Genomic DNA, 19,837 nt, shown 5'->3' on the forward strand with positions numbered 1-19,837 from the left:
GTCTTGCAACAGTTTCACACTTGTCCCTCAAAGTTTCTCAGAACGGGTTTTGCGAGCACCTACTATGTGCTCAATGACTAGAAGCTGCTGGCGGGTTGGTGCTTCCAGAGGCTTAGAAGGTGTGAATTCTCAGGAGCCTGCGATCAGTCGCCTTAGACGTGGACCCGCCACCGGACTGGCTGAGCAGCACATGGTGGGTCCGAGGCTTGGTACTTAGTAGGCACTTAATCCATGCCAGCTGCGTTTTCCCCGTCCTGCACTCAGGCAGTATGGAAGGTATACTGTGGAAAGCCACAAGCTGTCACTCCTTATAACTGCAGGTTTTACCATCCTGCAGCAAGAAAAGCCCCCGAGGTGACTCTGTTTCTGTTCAGGGTGTCTCTCAGTTTGCCTTGTGTCACCCTCAGATCCATCTCGTGGCTTTCTGTGACTATCACTCAGACGAAGGGAACAGTTGGGAAGCAGAAACGTGTGTTTGAGGGTCACTTCCTGCTTTCCGGCAGCTGCGTTTAGGAAGAAAAAACTCCAACTGTCAGATTCCAAATCAAAAACACCTGTGCGAATTGTTTTTCACCCGTAGTTTTCTTTTCCGAGTTGTTGAAAAGAGCATTTCACTGAACATCAGGAAGCTGCCGGAGCAGGTCAGGGAGGGAAGGAGAGAGTGAGGAAAGTTAAGCTGACAGCCTTTATGGGCTATTAGCCGGTGGCATGTCCCCTTAAAGGCTGAGGAGAGGCAAGGAGCCAAGGCTAGGAGGCCGTGTGTTTGTGACGGGGTGATAGCTGTGACTGCTGTGTCTGGACTGCATGCACCTTCTGGAACATTCCTGCCCGCTCACCGCTGTCTCCCCTGTTTGCTTACAGATGTGTACTTCATCGCCACTTTGTCGTTCTTGTGGAAAGTCTCTGTGATCACTCTGGTCAGCTGTCTCCCCCTCTACATCCTCAAGTACCTACGAAGACGGTTCTCTCCCCCCAGCTACTCGAAGCTCACGTCGTAGGCTGGGGTGCTCGGTTGAGGGGACTCCGGTCTCTGCGTCCCTGACGGACAGAGTTCAAGTTCCGTTTATCTTCGCCTCCACCTGTGGACCTTGCAGTAATTGCTAACACGTGCAGTTGGGATGTGACGAGGTTCTGCACGACGTCCGAACACTGAATACCCAGGAGGCAGGCTCCGAAGAGGGGCCCACGCAGGCCCGGTGGAGCCCGGTGGAACCCCTGGTGATTCATGTCTGAGCGAATGTGAATATGTTCCATCTGGTGGCTCAGCCAAGACACTTCTATCTGGGTCACTGTGCAAGCTTCCTTATGACTTGAATTTTGTGGTCATGTGATAAACGTTTCTGTCTAGTGGAAGATTGTAGAGGATTTTTTTTTTTTTTTTAAAAACAACCCTAATGTGTGTACTCTTTACATCTTTCTCGCTCTCAAAAACTGGTTTTGGAGAAATGTGCAGCTCTTGGCGTCGGTTTGGGGGGAAAGACACTGACGTTTGATAAAACGTTTTCCTATTTGGAAATGCTAAATACCCTCTCTAAGGCAGCCCTGCTTGTTGAAGCTGAACTGGCTTCTCAGGATTAGAAAAACCAAATGAGAGGCAGGGACAGAGAGTGCCGTAAATCCAAGACGGTACCCTGCGTCTCCTTGAACATCCAGCATCCTACAGTTAGTGTCACCTGCCACCTCGTAAAAGAATTTCAAAGGCGTTATCCTGCTTTGTTCGGACCTGGTAACAATTATAAAGCCTGTGGCTGTCTGAGGACACCCTCAGACGTTTACAGCAGAGTTGTTTTAGCAAGAAACGTGCCACCGAACAGCCCCTAAATGTTGTCGACAGGGTGATAAGAGACTCAAGTAATTCTTTAGACAACACGGCACATGTGGCTGAGACCCTGGGTCCAAAGTGGAAAGGTCAGGATTGGGTCTCTTTACTTGCACAGAAACCTGTTTCCTGTTAGGAGGAATTATTGAGGACGAAGGGACAGAGGCAGAGGCATCTTGCTGCGTTGTCATTTGTGGTGGTAGCTTCAAGGAAGGAGCTGCCGTGAGAGGAGACCCGGGCTGCAGCTCTGGGCCCTGGGCTCCGGCCTCCAGAATTCCCCGGGAACGTACGGAAAGGCAGCCAGTTGTAGAGACCCCTCCCCCACCAGGATGGCGTACACGCATGTGTGTTTCTTATAAAGCTGTGGCTTCTCGTTTCAGAGGAAGAAGGGAGTTTGCAAGCACTGGACGTGGCAGGGCAAGACGTTCTTGGGTTTTCCCAGTCACTTCTTGCAGCAACCACATATGCATGCCATAAGGGTTGATTTTCAAGAGCTGACTGTGTTTGATATCTTAGGTTTGTGATTAATTCCTTATGAGTACATACCCTTCAACCCATCAGCATGGCGCTTCCTGTGTGTGCTTCAGAAATGTAAGCTCTGGCCTGGTTGCTGATGCCCGCCCGCTACCTGAAGGCAGTCTTGCTCTCGGAGGGTTGGGGACATGGGGAGCCAATGGTTTCTTGCCTTTGGAGCACCCTTGAGATGCTCGTGTATTTATGTTGCCCTTTATAAACACGTTATAAAATGACAGTAAGTTGGAGGCGCTGGTTAATTGGTTATTGGCATCATGTCTGTTGTGTTTGAAGATTCTGCAGTTTCTCCCCACCCCTTTTTGTTCCAGCCGTTTCTGCCCTCCTGAAAAGAGCTACAGAGAATGTACACTGCAGTGAAGGAGTGGTCATTTAGGAATAGAATCTTTGCCCGGAACTTTCAGAAAGGTTGAGCAGGTCTAACTTTTTCACTGCGCGAGTGTATGCTGTTTTGAAGGTAGAAGAGGAGGACATGGTGCTCTAACTGTTTGCACCTTAGTTTGTGTTCTTGGAAGTCAGACTGTGAAACTGGAAATCCCAAGTAGTTCCACTCTGAGTTTGCAAACCCTGAACCTGGCCTTGTTCGCAGACAGGCAATGGCTCCTGCAGGTAGGGCTCACGGATTCCTTGTTAGGACATTTTAATGTTTCCAGCAGGTCCAGGGGATGAAGTTGGTCTCTTTGGTCTTTGCCTTAGTTCCCAAGTTTGATCAAAATGTGTGAGTTGACTTTTACCTAAGATACTGCTTGACATCATGAAGGGAGAAAGCTTCTAAGAGGGAGCTGAAGAAGACGTCCCTGGAAGACGAAGGATGTTCATCAATGCCACCAAAAACGTCCTTGTTTTGTCATCTCGGCCACACTCTGGTGTAGGGAGTCCAGGGCGAGAGGGAGACCACCCCTGTCACTGTCAGCCTGCTCAGACCACCCGCTGGGGTCCTTGGGTGTCTAGAAATGCACACGTGTGTTTCTCAAACTCTGGAGACCCAAAGAGCGGGAGCTGCAGTCGGTTGAGAGTGCGTGATCCTTACTCGCAGACATCGGACTGTAATCCCGACAGAGCCAGGCTACATGCGGGCACTTCCGGGAGTTACCTTATTTGTGGGGGAAAGACCAACCAACCAACCAACAAAACACCTGAGCTGTTTTACAGGAAACTCTTGAGTTCACAAACCTTAAGTGTAAGGATTCTGTTGACGTTTTTCTTGGCTCGTTAGTCCATCTGGAACTAACTTAGGAAACACCACTGACAGCTTCCCCTCACCGTGGGACTCAGTGGGACCAGAGTCTCCAACAGCCAGTTGAATTGGAGGCCAGAGACCCCATGGCCACAATCAACTGTTTAAACACCTTCAAGTGAAAATTACAACTCCCCCTCACTGCCCTTCCACAACACTAGGTTTTTCTGTCAGAGTAAGCATTTTCATTATTTGATGACTTTTATTGTATCTTATGGTGGTGGGGGTGTGTGTGTGGGGGGCAAGATGGGATCCGTTGGTTTCTCTCCCCCCCCCCCTTCTTCCTCCCTTTCTCTAAGAAAATGGCCAGACAAGATTCTTCCTCTTGAGTGATTTCTTATCTGACAGTTTGGATTCTAGTTTTGAGAGCGTGCCCGCACACGTGTGTTGCCGATGGTGCGAGGTGAGGCTGCTTGCATTGACTCGGGCTGCCTGGGACAAAGGGCTTCACCACAAAACAATGAAGAGCACCTCAACATTGGAGCAAGTCCCTGTTTACAGCTACCTGGAGCTGGGAGGCCAAGAGCTGGGATTTCTCCCACTCTTAGTATTATTCTATCCAGATCACAGACTAGCTTCCCTTAAGGGAACCCCCCCCTTTTTTCCTTTTTGGTAGCAGTAATCTTAAATACCAACATCTGCTTACCCATTCCTCTGTATGTTCTCTGCCGAAAATTTAGGGTATTTTGACAACTTTTGAATGTATTTTGAGTTTTATGCTCATTGGAAATTGAGATGATATGCCTGTTTTTGTTCCTCCAGACTTTTGTTTTTACACTTTGTTTTGTTTCTGCTGGGGTGAGGATAGCAACGCCCTCACGCCTTTATGGGGCAGTATTTTAAACCTTTGCCAAAATTGCAAATGGGACCTACGTGTTCTTCCATTCCATCCTACCCAAGGCAAAACACCTATCAGCTGTTTTTATCTTCAATCTTTTGTGTGTGTTTCAGAGTGAGTGTGTGTGTGTGTGTGTGTGTGTGTGTGTGGTCATCCCACGTTGTTTGAAGAGAGATTTGGTTTGGGTTAAAATTCCATCACTCCGAGCTTTTTCATTAAGAAAATTACAAGGAGCTTTGTAAATACAACAGATTTTATTTCTCCCCCTTTCTTTTAATGTAACACTTCGCCGTTGATGTATACTTCTTATGAACTATTTCCATTAATTATGTTCATTTCATCTTGGAAAAATTATGTGTTTGGATGGAACTGCAGAGCGTCCCATTGCGTGAGCAGTGTTCATGGCGTCGTCTTATGCCAAAGCAGCGTTACCTGCGAAACTGTCTTTTCTGTCACAGCCAGGCTGGAGGTGCAGTCGGAATGTCACTGGGCAATGTCAGTGAATATTGTGTTTGGGGGGGACAGGTGGGGGGGTGCGGTATTCGCAAAAAGAAAAATCGTGGCTAATTTATTATTTTGCTGCGATGGGGCTAATGGTAAACTCTTCTGGGATTCCACCGAGTTTCTTATTAGGTCTCTGTATGTAATCCTCCTTGTCAGTGTTCATTCACCAGGACGGCGTTTTTTTGATTAGAGGGGGGCTCTGGTGCAGTGTGCTTTAATTTAGCAGGAAATCCCAGATGATTTAAATTCTCTCGATCCCGTGATGACACACATGTGATCCTGTGTGTGATCCGAGCGGTTCTGCTTTCATTGTCTGCCAGCGTGGCCCGTTGCTGTTGCCCAATAAAGCTTGTGTACTTTATGCCTTTGGAGGTCATTTTAATTGGTGCGGAAACATGAATTCTGGTGTCACAATGGGCGCTTTCTATTATACTACTTTTATTTTGTGTGTAGCTCACGATATATAAATGGTAAATGGGTTTTTTTTCTGGTTAAAAAAAATTATTTTGATTTGGGGGAAAAAACCCCCACCCCAAAGCCATGCATTATTTCTTATTCTGTACTGTTGTCTATTCCAGATATTTCAGAGTTTCAAAAAATGATCGCCATATACAGAAAAAAGGGGAAAAACATTCTCTAAGGTTCATATGATAGCAGTCCTTGATTGCTTTGGGATATCTTTCTTTTTTTAATCCAGTGATAGAAGACTTAGGAATATGGTCACTTAAGTTTCAGGCAAACGAGGTTTTTAAGCTGTTGTGTAGGAAGCAGAGGATATGTTTTATTAAGTTCATCCATGATTCTCAACCAGAGGTGATTTTTGTCCCCATGGGGACCTGTGGCGAAGTTGGAAGTCATTTTTGGTTGCCACAACTAGAGTGGGTTTGTTTTGCTGGCAGGAGGAGTGCCCAGGAACGCTGCAGGACACCCTACAATGCACAAAACAGCCCCCACAACAAAGAATTATCTGACCCCAAATGTCAATAGTCTGAGGTTATGAGACCCTAATAGAATCTGCACATGTCAGTGTTGCCAGATGTAGGAGTCGTTCCACAGCAGTATGCACTCCTGTGTCTCAGGAAAGCAGCCTTGTATGTACCAACTGGCCAGATGTTTTCATTAGCTCTCTGCAGTGTGGGCTGCTGGTTTCCTCTCATCGGTTCTTGATTGAAAGGGCCATTTTCAGTTATGGATTAGAAAGAGAGTTGTAAATTAGCTTTGTCTCTATCAACAGTGGCACCCCTGGGCAAATGGGGGACGCATGCTGTCAGCTCTGGTGACGTGGGCTCAAGCTATAGACAGTACTTTTCCTTAAACGTGTGCTGTAGGTGCAGAGCTACAGACTGCGTATGCTTGTAGTGAAATTCCATTAACTTGCAGTCGCTCCTCCAGTCGAGCCACAAGAGGGAGCTTGAGGATTGAAAGACATTTCTGTTTCCTGTTTTCAACCACCAGGCAGGCCCAACGTTACCCAACTGCTCTGTTTCAAGACGCTTTCATAGCTTCAGAATTTATTTCATGGCCAAGCAGCTCTGTTAAAAACAGACATTTCTTTTTATGTTGTTGACCAGACTCTTTTGCTGGACTTAAAAAAAAAAATAAATAAAAACAGCGTGGGGGGGCGGGGCGGGAGATGAATATTTATTTGATCTTCGATATTTGTAGTTTTGAATAATTGGCAACTGGGACGGCTTGCCCTCCTTACTGTTCAGGCTAATAAGGTTTTGAGACGCAATGTTCCAACACCCCAAGTACTTGAACTGTTTTTGTTATGAAACTTGTAAGGGTGACATGAAACCCTGCGGTATTTGTGAGGAGATCTATAAATGATGAATTTGCTCACCTCAAAATAGAACTGTAGTCGCTCCAAACTTTCCAGAAGTCAGAGCACAGTAACGGAATTCATTCAGGACTTGCTAATTTCCTACTTTAAATGGGTTACATAACAGGAGAGTCCCGCCTTCACGCCTCTCAAAACTACCCATGAAGTGATGCTGAGATGTATCATTAAAAGCTAGAAATAGCTTTGCTAACCTCTGGGAAAAAGATGAATTTTCTTTCTTTGTTTTTTTTTTTTTTTTGACATCTCCCCCTTTTTTTCACCCAAACATTGCATAATGTTAAAAAAGTCAACTCTTTCCGTGGGGTTTAATTTCATCTTCCATGTGGCTGTGGTCAGAGGGGTAACTTAAACACTTTGGGGGCTGGTGGATTTTTGGAGGATCACGCATTCCCGGATCGGTTTTCATCTGAAGCCTTAGCAGACAAATCGGCCTGATCCTGAGGCTTCTCCCTTTTCCCTCTTGCAGTGCCCCCCCCCCGCCCCCTTTGTGGATGAGTTATCTACGTAGCGTCTTTTCAGAAAGCCTGCCTTCTCGTAGGGATGCCAAAACAAAACCGACCTCAGCTTTCCATATTGAGGTTTTGATTTTGAAATGGATCCCCCCCCAAATTGGGGCTAACTGAATCACATGTGAAGTCACCAGCCCCACAACCTATGCCTGAAGACCAGCCAGGTCTCATTTCTTAGAACTCAGCCTGCAGGTTCTGCTTGCTCACCCTAAGAACTTGGTGTTCCAAGCCTCTGTTGTCCATTTTTAAGAGATTCAAGAGAAACACTTTTTTTCTTTTATTGGGTCCAGATAAGCCCAAGAATTTTTTTTTATTCAAGAAAGATTATCGACTCTAGAAAGAGAACGGAGAATAGGGGTTGTATGGAATATGCTGACATTTTCGTTCATTCATCAAATATTTACTGGGTACCTACTGTGTGCTGGGTACTATTCTTTGGGTTGGATGCACAGTGTAGGATAAGATAGGCAGTCTCTTCCTTCATACTGATCATATTCTTATACCCTGTTTCCCCAAAAATAAGACCTAGCAAGACAATCAGCTCTAATGCGTCTTTTGGAGCAAAAATTAATATAAGACCCGGTCTTATTTTACTATATAAGATAGTAAATATCTAACATAAGACCGAGTCTTATATTAATTTTTTCTCCAAAAGACGCATTACAGCTGATTGTCTAGCTAGGTCTATATTTTTGGGGGAACATGGTATGTGTGTGAGACAGCAGACTCTCATATCTTCCTAAGATAAGACAGAGTGAGGGGTGGGCAGAGGGTAATGATCAAGTAAGAGTGAAGAAAAGTGATGGGGATCAGAAAAGGGCCCTTTAGGGTTGGGCCAGTAAAACAGAAACCTGCAGGATGAGAAGGAGGGTGCCGGGAAGCTCTGGAGGAAGTGACATTCAGGAACTAGAATGTGCAAAGGTCCTGGGGTAGGAAAAGCTGGGCATGTTGGAAAAGCAGAAAGGGGCACATGGTTGGAGTGTGGAGGAGATGAGGGCGGGGAGGTAGGTAGGGCTCCCAAACCACAGTGTTCAGGCTAATGAATCTTGAAGGAGAACCAAGCAAGCATTATTGAAGTTAGCCCATTGCACTTAAACTATGTTTGGGGGTCCCCATTTCACTCCCTCCCTTCCACTCTACCTCACTAACCCATCCATGTTCCCATTTCCACTTCAATGTTTTAAGGGGGCTCAAGTGAGAGCCCTCCCATGCCTGGTATTTCTGCATGATTTTATTGGCATACATGACACTAACTATTAAAGTTCTTTGGATGAAGTTTCTTGTTTTCCAGCAAGTACTACGAAGGATCTCTGTTCAGCCCTGCCTGAGGTGCTGTTGGCGGAGGTGACAGTTTGTTCACGAGTCCTGGCAAGTCGGTCACCTAAGAATTGGGAGGTGAGTCTGGGGGGAGAATAGGTAGAGAAAAATCAACTGGGCCATGTTCTTCAGAAACAGCCCCATTTCCAGAATATGCCCACTTGGGTCAGATTGGGAAGAGGAAGCCTTTGCAGGCATGAGCTGCGTGCGGGAGCTCAGGCTGTGTTCAAGTTCCTCCCGAAGAAAAATAATAACGAGAACAGGCTGTGGAAAAGAATGTAGTTAGTGTCTTAAAGATGGGCAAATATTCATTCTCATTTGTCCTTTTATGTGAAACAGATTTTTAAAAAGGCAATTGGAGTAGCTAATGACATCCAGAATCCTGTTGATTCAAGTGGGGCTTGGGATGGGGGGTGGGGGGGCTTAAATCAGCCCAAACGACTAATCAGACCCAAAGAAAGAGGTGAGTTGATTACCCTGGTAATTGCACAGGAATTCTTCAAAGACATGGCCAATAATTAGAGTGTAAGATGTTATTCTCTATGCACATAACTTAGCATAATTTTATTAGGCCGCTCGTTACCACCAGAATTAGAGAAAATCTGCTAGCCAGGCTGACTTATGCAAACGTGGAGACTGTTGCTCTTAAATGGCCTCATGCTTGAGAAGGACACCAAGGAAAAGCACTACCTTTCTTCTGGGCCCTGATGGAGGGGGGCAATAGAAATGAATGCGTTGTCATGTGAGGGGATGTGCTGGAATTTGGGGGGTGGCAGTATAGGGCACTTTGCCATGGACCTAGCTGGCATCAAAACCGACTTTGTTTGAATGCTAATTCCCACACTTACTAAATGATATGGGGCTGATGCCTTAAATTCTCTGAGATTCGGTTCCTTGCCTGTTATTAGGGGTGGGAGCCCCACTTGTGAGGGTCAGCAGTGAGGCTCAGAGACAGAAACGGCAGCTGTTAACATCACCGTGTGCAGGGCAGGAGGCATCGTCTCCCCCAAGCTCCAAAGTCCTCCATCCAAATGGGATCATGCGCATGTTTTCTCCCAACACTGAGGCCACCCCTCTGGAAAGAGTTCTTAGAAGATGTGGAAGTTTGGGTGCAGAGGTAACGCCCTACCTTGAACCCACCCACCGACCTTTCACTGGCTGCAGGCACTCTGCCTGTCCATGCCCATAGGGCTCCTGTTCCTCCTGTGCTTTGAGTGGGAAGTGAACCCGCCTCCATTATTCTGGGCTGGCTGGGGCCTTCCTCAAGGAGCTCACACCCCTTCAGGGCTGGGGGTGGTTGTGGCCAAAGGAGAAAGGGGACTTCTGAAGACTCCACTGACACTCGTCCGGGTATGGGAGGAAGAATGAGAGTAAGTCACTGAACTGGCAAAGCATTTAAAACATTTTTTTTTACATGAAAAGAAATTCATTAATGTAACAGAATAGAAGGAAAATTTGCTTGAGTTAAAAAAATAAACCACAAGGCTTGAGACAAGTGATGGGGGAGGGGTGGCTGGTGCCCATGTGGGTGGTGCTTCCTCCCTGGCTTCAGCAAGGACAGCTTGGGAGGAACTGACTTCCGGTTCTATCCTTAGCCAGCCCAGAGACTGGCCCATGGTGAGGGCTCAGTAATCCTTGGCGACATTGAGGGTGTTTTTGTTTTCAATTGTAAAATAGAACAAAATTTACCATTTTAAGGTATACAGTTCAGTGGCAGTGTTGTAGAGTTTTAAGAGTAAATTCTTGAAGATGGAGGAACCTGACTGAAGAAAGTGGTTTTTGCCTTGTCATGGCGTTTTTTTAGTGGCAAAGTTCATTCCCACCTACGCCCCATCATCCTTTAGGGCAGCTGTTATTATCCCCATTTTGCAGATGAGAAAAGCAATCCTGAGAGGCTAAGGTTGAACCAGGCCCACATAGCAGCTAAGAATGTTCCTAGCAGCATTATTCACATTAGCCCAAAAGTGGAAGCAACCCAAAAATGTCCGTCCACTGATGAACGGATAAACAAAATGGGGTGTGTCCGTATAATGGAATACTATTCAGCCATAAAAAAAGAAGTACTAATAACATGTTACAACATGAATGGATCTTAAAAATGCCACACACTATAGGCTGCATATTGTATGATTGTATTTATATGAAATGTCCAGAGCAGGCCAATCCATAGCGGCAGAAAGCAGATTAGTGGTTGCCGAGGGCTAGGGAAGACCGGGAATGAGGGGTGACCCCTAATGGGTAGAGGGTTTCTTTTTTGGGTGATAGAGATGTTCTCAAATTAGGTTGTGATAATGATTGTACAACTTCACACTAAAAACCATTTAACTGTACACTTTAAAGGGGTGAGTCTTATAGATGTAACGTATATCTCAGTAGTATACCCACCACTTTAAAGGGGTGAATTTTATAGTATGTAATGTATAGCTCAGTAACACACCCGCCAAACTGTTTTCCAGAGTGGCCGTATCCTTTTTGCATTGGTGTCAGCAGTGCATGAGCGTTCCAGGCGCTCCACAGTTTTGTTTTAGCCTTTCAAACAGACGGGCTATGGTATCTTTTCATGGTTTTAATTGTATGTTCTTATTGGCTGATAACACTGTCTTTTCATGTGCTGCATTGTCATCCACGTATCTTCTTTGGGGAAGTGTTTGTGTGTTTTGCCCAATTTTTTTTTGTTTTTTTGAAATCAGATTTTTTTTTTTTTTATTGTTGAGTTCCGAGAGTTCTTTTTATGTTCTGGATACAAGTATGTTGTTGAATGTGTAATTTGCATCCCCCCCGCCCCCCAGTAGCTTGTCATTTCATTCTCTCTATTGTTAATACTTCTAATTCTGAATTGTGGTATCTCATTGTGGTTTTAATTTGCATCAGATCATTTCTTAGTCTGGATTGTGGGGTCTTGGTTAAGCAGCTCTGGCTGTATGCAAAGTGCTCTCCACATGGAAGCGTTTTGAAGAAGGGGAGACTGCTGTCATCTTTCCTGCAGGAAAGGCTTTAAGAGGTTCAGTGACTAGCTCACGATCACACAGCTCCTACTGAGAAGTGGGACCAGGATTGGGACCCAGGCCTGTTGTCTTAACAGGCAGCAGTCTTCTTGAGCTATAATCTTCAGCCCTCAACTTCAAGGCTCCTGGTAAAGGCAACAGCCTGACGTCTCTCCAGCTGCATTCCTTTCTGGCAAGTCACGAGAGGTTGAGAAATGTCAACAAAGATGACAAATGAATGCTCTATTTATCTGACTCCCATCATTCCCTAGGACTCTCCTCACCTCCATCCCTGACATAGCAATTCCCAGGGAATTGCCACATTCTCTAGCTGCTGTCATTGTGGCTGTACCCACCTTCTAATTATGAGCAGAGTCAGCCTTGGGATGGGGTAGAGGCCTCAAGCCTGAGTCATCACAGGGATGTCATCACCCCAGGGGAAGGGACCCCCCACCCTGGGCTGTCTGGAGGCACCATTTGACATCCATGGTTTGTATATTTATTGAGCACCTACTGGGTGCCAAGCAGCTTCTGAGCACTGCGGATGTGGCGTTCATGGCCCCTGCTCTCTGACGGACTTCTGTCTCAGAAGGGGGAGAACCAAAAAAGCATTGTTTAGGTCATTGCTCAGGTGTCCCTTCTCAGAGAGGCCTTCCGTAACTGCCCCATCTAATGTTATAGCCCCTTACCCTGCTGTGTTTGTCCGCAGGCAGTTAGTGCTATCAGAGCATTATTTTCAATCTCATCCACTAAAATGTATGCTCGGTGAGGGTAGGGCTTTAACTGATTTGTTTTCTGGAGACCTACAAAAAGGTGGCACATAGTGGGTGGTCAATAAGTGTGGAATGAATACATGAATTAAACAAACATGGTAACTGCATTTCACAGTGAAAAATACTATGATGAAATTAAATCAGGATAATTAGGGAGCCTGGCCAGAGCAGGATGGAGGTAGGGGTGGGGAGTATATGTTGTTATTTTAGACTATTTGATGGCCAGGGAAGGTGTCCTTGAATAGGTGGATTTTAAGCTTAAATCTGAAAGATGAGGGGAGCCAGCATTCATGAATATGAGCAAAGAAGAAATAGCATGTGCAAATGCCCTGTGGCAGGAAGGGTTCAGTGTATCGAGGAAGAGAAAGAAGAGCAATAGTGGCTGGTGCTAGTGTGTGGCAGGAAGTAAGTATTGTTGTCTAGTGGGATCTTTCTATCCCCTGGGCCTGGCTCCATCATGCCACAGCTTGCTGCCATCTGACGTTTCCAGGTCAACTGAGAGACCCACTTGTGTCACGTTGAGAGTCTCCAGGTCTCAGGATCATGGATTCCCATAACCAGAGATGTCAAGGATATGGCTCATACGCCAGACCACATTGCCCCAAGTATGATTTCTTTCTCCAAGTGTAGGGCTGTGGCTTTTGGTAGTTGGATCAGTCCATGAGAAAGCTCTCTTAATTCTTGAGAGAATCCCCCCGGGGCCCAGGAAATGCTTCTCAAAAAAAGAGACTTCTGAGAGCCACGTGGCTTTCAAACGGGGGTGTATGCCGTCTTAGTCAATTCCACCTGAATTATCTGTTTAGTCCTCATTGTAACTGTGTGGGTTAAGTGGAATTAAATTCATCTAACAGATAAGGAGAGCTGACTACGCTTTGGTCCTAGACCTGGCAATGTATTAACCATGAAACGCTGAGCAAATACTGCACTCGGAGCCTGAGATTTTTCATCTGTGAAGTGGGTATATGTCTGTGTGTGTATGTATGCCCAGTCCCTAATTGGTGATATTTGTTGGGAGACATAGCTATGGTGTCACATACGGGAAGTACCTGGCATGGTGCTTGCACATATAAGGCCATCCTGAACCAGTTACAGCTCTGTGGTTGCACACAACCAAAATCAGAACTGGCAACGTTAAACCAAGAAAGAGGGAGGGGGAATTTGTTGCCAGGATGTGGAGTGGCTCATACACTGGAACTTTGGCTTGGAACGGACAGGAACTGGGACACACTGGGGACTCACGTAGTGGGGGCTAATCCACCTCCAGTGAGGTCACTGTAGCTTGTTTAATCACTTCCAGCTGTAGTGTCCCCCCACTCTGCCACCCCAGTCTTACGTCACTAGAGAGTCAAAGTCCTGGTGGGAGAAGCTCTTGAGCCTAGTTTGGGTCATGTGACAGGATATTTTGACTGACAGTTCCTCCAGACCGTCAGCGGTAGGGAAGAAGTCATTCTCCAAAGGGATTGTTTTTGTGTTCTCAAGAAGAAGGGGGTGAATGGTTGCTTGGTGGTCAAAGAATAACTCTTGACCACTATGGCAATAATCTTGGCTTTGTCACTGAACTCACTGCTCAAGACGTCACCTCTCCAGGCTTTAGTTCTCTTCTGTCAAATAAAGGCACTGAGTTCCACACGAGGGCGACTCAGAATCTCTGGTGGAACTTCAGAAAAATGAAGACATTGTCTTCTAGGCCATCTCTTTTGATCAGCTTTGAAAACTTCTCCAGGAAGTCTCTCTTATAGCTCATTGGCCAGTAGTGCAATACATGCCCACTCCTAAACCAATCACTGGTGAGAGGGGAATAGATAAAGACCAAAGAGATTTGTCACTTACTCTCCCCGAAGCCAGGGAAAGGGGGTTACAGCAGTTGACTGACCCCAGGGTGGTCTGCCATGCTTTCGCTCTCTCAAGGATCGTAGGTTCTATCGGATAGACTTCTCAGAGCCAGGAAGGCTTAAAAATGGGGGGTCCAGGTTTCATTCTCAATCCAGGTTTCTATGAAGGTTGGTTGTGTTGCCACTGCTCCATAAAGCACCTCAGAGGGAGGCCATCTGTCACCAGCCCAGGAGCTCAGCCACCCCAGGTATCAAACCTCCTTAAAATGTGCCAAAGCCGGCAGCAAACCTGGAGAGGAAAGAAATGCCAGGTGGTAGCATCCAATGAATAAGAATTGTGGCTGAACTGGAAAAAAAAAGAAAACTTCATCTTGCTAGGCACCATGGCTGCATGTTGTTGACTTAAGGCAGGTTTTAATTATAGTGCCAGGTACGCCCTGCTCTGCCTGTTGGGGGCTGTCCACAGCTCAGCTGTCAACTCTGCTTACCTTCTAGAGAGCTGACAATTACATGGTGGCACTTTTCCACTGGTGTGTGACCTAACACAGCCACTTTTCTCAAAAGTTGGTAACTAAATTTGAGGTGCTGAAAGAAATATTGCCATTGAAATAATGCTTTAGGGAACGTTTATAAGCCTTGGAGTGAATTAATGTCTAAAAAAAAAAAGCCCCTTCTTTAAGCACAAATACATACTTTTCACATTCCTTTTTAGGCACCAAGGATTTTAACAACAGTGTAAATCAGATTTTACAGGCCACATATTTCAAGTATGGAGTTCATTAAATGTGTGAAATTTGACATTTGCTTCAGGGCGTGGCTAGGGTCCCCAGTAATGAATCACAAATTGTGTTGGGCTTTCTGATCAAGTTCAAGATCCTAAGACCCCTGTAGACTTCACAAACAAAGAGGCAGTTTCTCTTCAAGCCTTCCCAACCCTGGTTCTCCCCGGAACCCTGCTTCAAGGGACCAGGTACTAATTGGAGATGTGGTTCCACCATCTTGTATTCATGCTGGGAAAATGGGAGACATATTCGTTTCATTGGCTTCTGAGTGGTATCAGTGCATTTATTCATCCAGTAGCCATTTACTGAGCCCCTACTGTGTGCCAGGCTCCACCCTGGGCCCTGGGAATTGGGTGGCAAATCAGACAATGTCTGACCTGGTGGAGTTTGTAGTTTTGGGGGGGAGACAGACATAGAATACTTACTTTCACCGACCATTAGGCAGTCGCCAACTATGAGAAGTGCTATGAAGGAAAAGTCTGGGGCATTATGAGGCCCATGGGAAACCTAATTTTTTTCTGGGAATATTTGGAAAGGTCTTTCTGGGAGTCATAGTGAAGCTGAGACTTGAAGGAGAGCTAGATTAAGAGTTGGGAATGTGGGAGAGGGGGTGGTGTCAGCACGTCTCTTGCACTCAGTTCATCGGTGACTGAATATTTGTGGATTGCTTGTGCTCTGGGTTAGGCCTAATGATGGAGAGAAAGACGGAAGTTGTATCAGCTGAGATTCGTGGTTCCAAGTGACAGAAGCCTGATTAGTTGGGAACTTATTGGCCCATGTACCTAAAAAGGAAAGAGTAGCTAGCTTCAGGCATGGCTGGATCTAGGCTACACATGCTCTCAGGCATTTGCCTGTGTCTCCTGGCTCTGTTTTATGTTTCCTTTTTGTCCCCCCTAACGTAGAACCTCTCTACCTGGTAGCTCCTGCAGCCTAGGATCACATCCCACTAGTCTTCTAGTCCCAGCCAACAGTGTCTTGTCTTATTAGCTCTAGCAAAAGTTCTGGGTTTGAATCTCATTGGTTGGTCACACAACTGAACCTGAGACAATGTCTGTGGTGGGAGCATGGAATGCCCTGGTTGGCAGCTCTGGGTCCCCTGCCATTGTTGGAGCAAGAGAGGTGGGGTGGGCTCTGCCTCAGCCACAAGAATGAGAATGGAGATGGAGTGGTGCCCCAAAGGAAAATTGGGGTGCTGGTATGAAAAGATGGGGTAACGGATACCTGGCAGGCAGAGTGTCTGTCCCAAAATCACGGCTCCAGGTGAGTGAGTCTTGTGGTGTTTCGTCAGGTGGGCAGGAGTGCAAAGCTGCTTTACTGAGCTTCTGTTTTATGTCATACATTGTGCTTAGAAAGAGCTGAACAAGGACGTCTGTCTGCCTGTCATCTAAGTCCCTGTCTCAGAAGGGATAGGAGGTACACAAAGGATCAGAATTCAAGGATGGGTGTTACGTTTTTGAGAGCACTCTAGAAACAAAGCAACGAGATGACAATTATGACTTATTCGGGGAAGAAAGACGGCTTGAGAAATGCCCTAAAGAAGAATTAGCGTTTTAGCAGGCAGTGACTTCGGAGGGCATTCCAGGGCTAACCATGGAATAGAACCTGGGACATATTCTCCTAACTGTTCGAGAAGCCATTTCCCTTGAAGCGTAGGGACATGTAGGAAAGTGTGGGAGTATGGCTAGAAAAGACAGTGGGAACCAAATTGTTGAGTTGCCAGTGACAGAAACTCACATCAAACTAGTTCAGACCTAAAAAAAGAGGGACATCGTGAGTGAGTGTCATTGGCTTCAGGCACAGCTGTATCCAGGGACTTAAAGATATTTTAAAGATCACTTCTTTCTTTAAAATTTTTTTTTTTAAATTGAGGAATATTGGGGGACAGTGTCTCTCTCCAGGGCCCATCAGCTCCAAGTCGTTGTCCTTCAATGCAGTTGCAGGGGGCGCAGCCCACCATCCTATGTGGGAATTGAACCGGCAACCTTGTTGTTGAGAGCTTGCGCTCTAACAAACTGAGCCATCCGGCCTTCCGTCTGGAAGCTCAGCAGCAGCTCTTTGTCTTCAATCTGGTTGTGGAGGGCGCAGCTCACCGGCCCATGTAGGAATCGAACCGGCAACCCTGTTAAGAGCTCGCGCTCTAACCAACTGAGCCATCCGGCTGCTCCCAAGATCACATGTTTCTTGATCTCACAGCTCTGCTTTCCACTGAGTTTGCTCTCCCTTGTGGTGCTAAGATGGCCCTTAGCAGCTCTTGGCCTGCATCTTCTAAGCTTGGCAACACTGACAGAGAGAGAAAGAGAGAGAACACGAATAAGAGACACCCCTCTGTCGTTCCAGCCAGAGACTCGACTGGGGTTGGCCTGACCTGGCTCATGGGGCCAACTCCTGTGACTTTTGTGTTCAGGGGAATGGAGCACATACATCGGCTCAGCCTGGGTCCCACAGCCTCCTGCTGGATTTGGGACTGAGGGCAGCCCCACGCCACAAGGATTCCAAAGGGGAGATGAGTGACTCCTCCCCCTTTCTTAAGAAAACCAAGAGTGGGGTTACCAAAAGAAGAGAAAAGGCATGCTGGAAAACCAAACAGCAGACATCCATTACAGGAAGGCTTAACATTACAGTCAGGAAGTTGGTATTAGTTTCAGAAGGCCATGGGAGCCATAGAAGGTTGTTGAGCTGGGCAGTGGTATCGTCATCTGAGCTGTTCTTTGGGAAGATACCTTTGGCGGTGGTGGTAGGAGAGGGATTGGTTGGAGTGGAAGGAGAAGAGGTGAAGTGATGGGAGAAGAGGCTTTTGTGATGGGTCAGGAGAAATGAGATGGAAGTCTGACTTGGAGCAGTGTCTGCCAGAGTAGAAATGAGGGACCCACATGGGGTGGGGGAGGTGGAGGGGATGGGATGGAGGATGTGTGGGGTGTAAGGCAGGGAGCCCAAGAGACTGCTGGACACTTAGTCAGGGCTGGGAGTTGGGAGCCACCCCCTGGAGGTGGTGCTGATTTTGGAAGGACGTGACCTCAGGCGAAGACAGGGCTTTGGTAGGAGAACAGAGGGGCCTGTGTGCCTCTCTGAGAGCATTTGGGGGCCAGTTGCAAATCCCATGGGCATATGCGCTCTGACTCCGTGGAGGGTGGGACCTCAGAGTAAGATGCAATTTTCCACAAAGCTTTCCAGATGTTTGCTTTGTTGGTTTGCTTTATTTATTTATTTATTTTAAGTGGTAACAACACAGAGAGGGGGGAAAAACAACAACAGGAAAAGTGAAGTTGAAACTGAGGAGCCCTTGAGGAGAGGGGCCTGGGAAAGGCTGAGGAGGCTCTCGTTGGCCTGGGGCCCTGCCCCCACCGTGGCCGGCTGCCTCCACTCCCTGGCTGCCTGAGGACAGCTTGTGCAATGTCCTCCCCCTTTCCCTGTGCCCAGGTCTTGCAGTCCCTAGGGAAGGAGCCCCTGGGTTTTCTGCTGATCTTGGCCACAGGGACTCAAACCTCCCTGGGCCTCCTGCCTCCATCCAAAGGCGGCCACAGGGCTTCCTCCAAAGGCTCCTCAGGGAGCAGCTACTTCCTTAGTCCCTCCTGCTTGGAAGTGGAATTCCTAGAACCTGGGCTTGGTCTGAAACATGGCTCCACTGCTTACTAAGTGATGACCCTGTGTGAGTCCCAAAGCCTCTGAGCCTCAGTTTACACATTTATAAAAGGAGGACTGTCGTTGGCCTGCCTCCTAGAATAACGCCATGGGGAGGAAGCCAGAGGATGCCTGGAAAGCCTTTGAGGTAGAGTCGGCATTTCTAAACTGGAGCTTGGTGAGGGGGCCTTACTTCCATGGGTGGCACCCTGGCCAGCAGGAGAAATCATAGTCCAAGGGATGGAGTGACAGTGCCAGTTCCAACTGTTGGACCACGGAGCTGGTCTGTGGACGGAGGCAAGGCCAGTGGGTACCTCTGTGCCCCGAGTGAAGGGAAAGGGGCTGGGCATCAGTTAAGACACTCTTGGGTTCAAGTAATCCGAAACCTGGTCCAAACTTGGTAGGGTTGCCAGCTAGAACACAGGACATCCAGTTAAATTTGAATTTCAAAGAAATATAAATAATATTTTAGCATAAGTATGTGCCCAGTATTGCATAGGACATACTTAGGCTAAAAAAGTTATTCGCTGTTTATCTGTAATTCAAATTTAACCCACGCCCTGTGTAACCTTACAAACTGATCTAAGTATAAAGAGGGAGTTTATTATAGAAAAGTCTGGGGACAGACTGCAGACTCAGTTGGATTTAGGGGTTCAAACAGTGTAACTAGGATTTGGTTTCTCTGTCATTCTCGTGGTTCTGCTTTCTCCCCACAGACTCCACTCTAGCTTGCCTCACCTGATGCCATGATGGCCACATCCTTCTGACCTTCCCTCTAGGAGGAAACGGTGAGTCCTGGCCAGGACCCAACTGAAGACTCCTTGTCTAACATTGGCCCTGAGTCAGTCATGTGCTCTAAACCGGTCATGTGCTGAACCAATCACGGTACGCTCCCTCCCTCTGGCCCTTTCTCTCTCTCCTTTCTTGCTCTTTCCCCCTCTCCCTCATTTTCATTTGTATCTGAAGACATTTTTAAACATCATTTCACTGTATAATATTTGTGACAACACCAGATGACGTTTTTTCAAATGGCGTCTGCCGCACAGGATAACATTTTCCTTGGGTTCCCAAGAACCTGTCTTGGAGATGCTGGTTTTTGACAACACCTGTGATCCCGCCCCCAGAATACCGGTGGTGCTTAGCAGTAAAGAACATTTTGCTGAGGTGTTCTGTCGTGGCTCCTTGCGTGAGGAATGGGTTTTGTGTGTTTCTATGGAATGTCCAGGGAAGGGTGGGTGGTGTCCTGGACG

The 19,837-nt window shown here is 46.9% G+C and overlaps 1 protein-coding gene across 1 annotated transcript in view; it reads left to right on the forward strand.

Annotated features, from left to right (window-relative positions):
• Positions 1–5,290, forward strand: part of ATP9A (ATPase phospholipid transporting 9A (putative)) — a 112,867-nt gene extending 107,577 nt beyond the window's left edge. Inside the window, exon 28 of the mRNA XM_081033292.1 lies at positions 862–5,290. Within this exon, the coding sequence (XP_080889418.1) occupies positions 862–998 (137 nt within the window). The 3' untranslated portion in view covers positions 999–5,290. The remainder of the gene's footprint in view (positions 1–861) is intronic.
• The last annotated feature ends 14,547 nt before the right edge of the window (positions 5,291–19,837 follow it).

This window comes from Rhinolophus hipposideros, assembly GCF_964194185.1.
Source record: "Rhinolophus hipposideros genome assembly, chromosome: 22".
NCBI lineage: Eukaryota > Metazoa > Chordata > Mammalia > Chiroptera > Rhinolophidae > Rhinolophus > Rhinolophus hipposideros.